Genomic DNA, 6057 nt, shown 5'->3' with positions numbered 1-6057 from the left:
AGTGGAATCAACCAATTTGGACTTGTCAAAAAAGAGTTATGATGTCGGGAAGACAGACTAGAATCTGTCACCCCGCATCAGCTTTGACACACAATCTTATAAAATCATAAAAACTATTCAAATATCGTCCAAAAATTACATATTATACCTTTCTGGAAACTAGACTCAACTTAGAACATCATGGAAAAAATAATCAATCAAAAAGAATAAGTTTTCATCAAGTTACATACTGAACAATAAACGAATACGAATCTGTCAGAAACTGTTTTAATCAAAACTCAAACCCTAACATGATTATGATATCTCTAGGGTTCAATAAACGATTTAATGGTGAAAAAGACTTGCATTGATATAATACCAAATTTAATGTCAAACAATAGAGTAATCAGAGTGGGGCATCGAGGCTCTCCAAATTTGAAGAGTGCGGTAGCCTAAATACAAGAAAGTCGTCGTTTTAAAAAAAATATATAAAATACCTTTAGTTTGTTTTAAGGTGAGTTTTTAAAATTTTTGCTTATTTATTTTTTGAAAAACAAAAGGCATTTGACAAATCATTGAAAAAGCTCACCAAAACACCCTCTTATTCATATACTAACTTCATTTAAAATCTCAATTAAGTGTTAGATACGCACATCAACCACCTCCTTTTTTCTTCAACTCCACCACCCTAAAATCCGACCACTACCTCACACCAAGCGCCACCTGAAACAACTGTCGCTGCCTTTTCTCTGTTTCAAATCATTCTCTGTTTTCAAATGTTGACACTAATCGGTATCATGTTGTCTCCGCTATCAGATAATCTCTCTTGAACCTTCTTCAGCACAGTCACTGCTACAACGAACCCTTCCCAACATACTTGCCATCACATGAAATTTTGCGGGAACAACGAAGCAGCGCCCCCCCCCCCCCCCTCCTTACTTATGCCAGAAAATCAACAAAATTGCGCCGGATTGAAATATGTTGAGGTACAAGTAGGAACTTCCAAATTTAATGTCTAAAAAATAGGTTCAACCGATTACATGCTCACCGCGGGTAAACATGAGAGAGAGCGTCTAACATCGAGTTTTTCCCAAAATAAGTTAGGTGGGAAAATTATTACCTATATGAGTGAATTTAAAAAGTATTTATCAAAATAGGTAAAGTTACTTTTTTCTTAAATCCCTAACCTTAAAAAATAATTGGCTTGGATTTATAAATATCTTTTATAAAAAAATAAAACTGTTTTGGTCACATCGTAACAATAGCAATAAGCGTTTAGAATACCCTTTCAAATTAATTTATTCAAAATAAGTATATGAAAAAAAAAATCTTACACATAGATTTAGTCATTATGTATTTTCTTATATGTAGATGTCATTTTATTTTCTGATATATAGATATATATTATTACTAGATTTTATCCCCTGTATTACGGGAATTGTTTTACATTATTCATTTTTAATATTTATATATGTATATTTGGATTTTAATTTTATTTATTGTAAGAAAGTTAATAATTAATATACTTGAGGTTTGATGATGAAATGGTTTCACAAATGAATGATATGTTATAATTTGGTTTAAAAATTATCTGGGTTTGGTGATACTCATTACCCGTTTATTTTCTTTATTATAAAATTGTTTCTTAATTATAAATAATATATATATTTTTAAATAAAATAGGATATTAATTTTTAGTATATCCCTATTTTATAAGATTTTCATATCAAATATTTGATTAGATTAATTTTTAAAATAATGAGATGTTATAACCCGTTTAAGAGCTATCTGGGTTTGGTGAGACCTTTACCCGTGAATTCGGGTTAAATGCTTGAGAAGCCTTTATTTACAAATAAAGCAATATGATGGCTTGAGAGAATGTTTGTTTTGTATTTTTCGTTTTTTTAATATTTATTTTTTAGATTTTAATTTTCTTTATTGTAAGAAAGTTAATAATATACTTAGGGTTTGATGATGAAAATGTTTCATAAATAAATGAGATATGTTATAACCTGTTTAAAAACTATCTGGATTTGGTAACCCATGACCAGCTTATATTTTTTACTATAAAATTGTTTATTAATTATAAATAATATATTTTTCTTTTTAAATTGGATATTAAATTTTAGTATATCCCTATTTTATAGGATTTTCATATCAAATAATTGGTAAGATTGATTTTTAATTTAATGAGATGTTATAACCCGTTTAAGAGCTATCTGGTTTGGTAAGACCCATACATAAATTTGGGTTAAATCAATGAGAGGCCTTCATTTAAAAATTAAGCAATGTGGTGGCTTCCATAAAAGGGGGGATCGACCACATCGCGACACATAGGATTTTAGGGTTTTCGTTTATATATATTATAGATAGATTGTTGTTATATATATTAAGATTAAAGGCCTGCATAAACAATAGAAAAAAAAAATTTCTTGCAGATCCGATGTAAATTTTATTGAAAATAGTGTTATATTCGAAATACAGTATTTTTAAAGTATGTTATACAGGTTCCGATTCTACTCCAGCACCATCATGAACTACCGAGCCGTTTCCGACCAAATAATAGCGTTATCCGTATTGGTATTATCAGAACCGGTATTGATACCCGTTTTTATTCTTCGTATGATGTATTGGTATCTTTTCAGGCATATCATTGTTTTATTTTGTAAGTTTCCCTAAATTCTTTATTTTAGGTATTTAGAAAAATAAACAAAAAAATTTTCACAACTGGTTTTCTTAAAATGAGACCTAAATTTTAAATTTTTTGTTCAAATAATTTTTGTTAATTCTCAACTAAAAATTGTTTTTATAGTGCTACGCTATGACTACTAGAACGGCGAATAAGAAAAAAAGATTATTTAGTTTAAAATAATTTTTAAAAAGAAACTTGGTGTTTCATGTGATTTGGTGTTCCATGTGATCCGTGTTTGATTCCTGCCCATAACATTTTAGTTTCAGAGGCACCAGGGTGATGATGTGAAACTAGGCGATTAGGTGGTTTTCACTAGTTAGATCCTTGAACTGAATGAGTTTTATCTCACTGCATTGTCATGCCTTAGGGCGAGTGTTCACGGGCGTTGGCCTTAGATGAGGGTTTTTCCCGGATCAAAAGACGAGTGTATACCGATGCGATAAATTTAGCCATTAGCTTATTTGGAGGATTCGTTGACCGTTAAAAAAAATTTTATTATAAACCCTATATGTTATTTTTTTTCTTGTTACGATATGACCAGTTTTTAAAAAGATTTTAAAAATTAACTTATTGTTTTATTATACTTAACTTTTTGTTTGCATTTAATATTTTTACGTAGGTTTATATTTTAGCAGATACGATTTGTAAGAAAATGGCTCTTGAAATTCTTTTTAACCAAAATATTAAATTTGATATTAAGTTATTTAATCAGATTAGGAGTGAGAAATTAGAATGTTTGATGTTTTTACAAAATAACCTATTTTGGTAAATATTTTTTAAATCACCAATTTTAGTAAATATTTTTCGCACCCACCCTAATTTGGTAAAAAAAAACTCGTGTAACATCTCTCAACTACTGCTTCTAGAACTATTTGTGCTACTTTGGATGGTTAGCATTAAACATTAAAGACTTTGAAGGGCCGTGATCAACTTAAACACGGTTACTTTAACGGATAACAATATAATATATAATATATATAGGTGAGGCATGATCCCTATAACGCCATCTTCCCACATCTCCTTATAGATGTCTCGTGTGTATAGAAGCAAACCCCGATCGCATGTTCTAACAAATCATCTTTTTGTCATTCGATATTTTAGCGTGCTTCAAATGACTTAAGTTGATCAACTCAGGTTCTATGACTGTTTGGCCTTAAACCATAATAAAAAAATCTTTCTTTGTTCTCATGTCATACCCATTGACTTTAAAGGTGTCATCACTATCTTAAGACCTTATCTAAACACAATTTTGTTTTATAAGCTCGCACTAATGTTTCCTTAGTCTTAGTAGTTCAACATCTTATTTTTGGCCACTTAAAAAGATCGCCCATAGTTAATACAACAAAAAACTAACACAATATTTTTATTGTACAGAAAAAAATGTCTAAACAAAAGTTGACATACCCTGTTAAGTTTATACAAACATGTCAAGTTAACGGTTAATATCAATTACTTGCATAGTTTGCTCATAAGTGGATGGCCTTTCTCTTTTCATAACATGGATGTCATTATCCTATTGTCGAACACATCATAATTAAAATGAGAAAAATGTATCAATTTCCAGTTTGGTGAGTTCATCTTTTTAAGGCAAAAGACAATAAGCATAAACAGTTAAGAAGCATATTTGTGCTAATTAATATTTAATCCTCATTGTTTATGTGAAAATACAAACAGAATCCATCATGTAACATGTCTATACCCTTAAAAGTCGATTTTTTTTCAGCTTTCTAGTAAAACAAAACATAAAGATCAAACAACCAAAATAAACAAGACCTAAGCATATATGATTTCCAACTCTAACTCGAACAACAACCCTGTGTGTTCCCAGATGAATCACCAACATTAATAGTAGTACCCTTCCCCGGGACAGCCACATCTTGAGCCGCCAACGCTTTCTTGCTAATAATATGATAAATCTCAGTCAAAATAGTCTGAAACGCTTTCTCAACATTATGCGCATCAAGTGCCGACGTTTCAAGAAACGAAAGCCCTTCTTTTTCTGCCAAAGATTGACCGTCTTCCTCATTTACAGCTCTAAGATGGCTCAGATCCGACTTGTTTCCCGCCATCAATACAACAATGTTGGAGTCGGCATTAGCCCTAAGCTCACGCAGCCACCTCTGAACGTTATCAAAAGTTGGCCTTTTGGTTATGTCGTATACAAGTAAAGCTCCAACCGCACCTCTATAATAAGCACTGGTTATTGCCCTGTATCGCTCTTGCCCTGCAGTGTCCCAAATTTGAGCCTTTATCATTTTCCCCTCGACCTGTGTTCAAATCACTCATTAGCCAAATAATAAGCGCTAATTCATCCTATTACACGCGATTTATTTTTATTAATTATTAGTAACATGCATACATACAAAACTTAAATCTGATTCTTACCAAACAAACTTCAAAGACTCAAGATAAAAATCTAACAACAGTCCATGACTCTTTGGTAGAACTGGCAAACAGGCCGGGTCGGGTGGGTCGAAACAGGCCAGATCCAAACTAAAATGAGGAAAATGATATCGATTTGCCAAATTGGGTCCGGCCAATGGGTCAGAGATTGGATTATTAAAATACAATACCCCTAAATTAACATTGAGTGATTCATTTAATTGGTTTAAAAGTTATAATAATCCTATTTATTTGTGATTGTAGATCTGCAATGCAATATACATTAATAATAGCAAAGTAAACTTGAAATGCATAACATGTAGAAGTAAAATTACAAATAAATTGATTTGATACCTGAAGAGTTCTGGTAGCAAATTCAACGCCGATGGTGGCTTTGGACTCCAAAAAGAACTCATTCCTTGTAAATCTAGCTAAAATGTTGGATTTGCCGACACCGGAGTCCCCAATCAACACGATCTTGAGTAAATAATCGTAGTCGTGATCTATTTTACCAGCCATTCGTCTTCTCTCCTGCCGTCGATAACAGATCTGAAACAAATACATACGCACGCATATAATAAATTAATCTATCTCATGTTACCGGAGCGGAAAGATGCGGATGAATTATTATTAGTTATGTGAGTGTTTCGGAAAATGAGAATGAGAGGAGGAATCTAAAGGAGTAGAAACCGCCGACATTAATATCTAAAGCGTGTGAAAACGAAGCAAGTCCACCAGGTTTCAATGCTGCCCACTTTAAACTTTATTATTAACCACAAATATAATTATCAAACTTAAAAAATTAAGAAAAGCAAAAAAAATAAAAATAAAAATTATATAAAAAAACTTGGCCCAATAAAGCATTGTCAAGTGAACCAATCATGCATTAATGCCATCAAACTATTCTTTTACATATTTTAGTAATTTCTGTTATTACAATTTAAGCATTTCCATTTAAAAAAAATGATACATTTAGATTAAAAAAAGAGTTAATTGCAGTTTGT

The 6057-nt window shown here is 31.4% G+C and overlaps 1 protein-coding gene across 1 annotated transcript; it reads right to left on the bottom strand.

Annotated features, from left to right (window-relative positions):
- Positions 1–4410: 4410 nt before the first annotated feature.
- On the bottom strand, positions 4411–5592 carry LOC143619747 (ras-related protein Rab11C-like). The gene is made up of 2 exons (XM_077091604.1): positions 5408–5592; positions 4411–4938 (listed from the first exon to the last, which is right to left on the bottom strand). Exons 1-2 carry the CDS (start codon positions 5570–5572, stop codon positions 4468–4470), a joined length of 636 nt encoding a protein of 211 aa, XP_076947719.1. The 5' UTR covers positions 5573–5592; the 3' UTR covers positions 4411–4467.
- Between the last annotated feature and the right edge of the window lie 465 nt (positions 5593–6057).

The sequence above is a fragment of the Bidens hawaiensis genome, unplaced genomic scaffold (genome assembly GCF_021521415.1).
Source record: "Bidens hawaiensis isolate Kalapana, Puna unplaced genomic scaffold, B.hawaiensis_p1.1 tig00002507_1, whole genome shotgun sequence".
NCBI classification, from domain to species: Eukaryota; Viridiplantae; Streptophyta; class Magnoliopsida; order Asterales; family Asteraceae; genus Bidens; species Bidens hawaiensis.
This window is presented reverse-complemented; position numbering and strand designations above follow the sequence as displayed.

Excerpts from the sequence above, each read along its gene's own strand:
- LOC143619747 (XM_077091604.1), bottom strand. The coding sequence starts at position 5,572 with ATGGCTGGTAAAATAGATCACGACTACGATTATTTACTCAAGATCGTG. Across the intron at positions 4,939-5,407 it reads TTGCTACCAGAACTCTTCAG|GTCGAGGGGAAAATGATAAA; the intron begins GTATCAAATCAA and ends ATTTGAACACAG.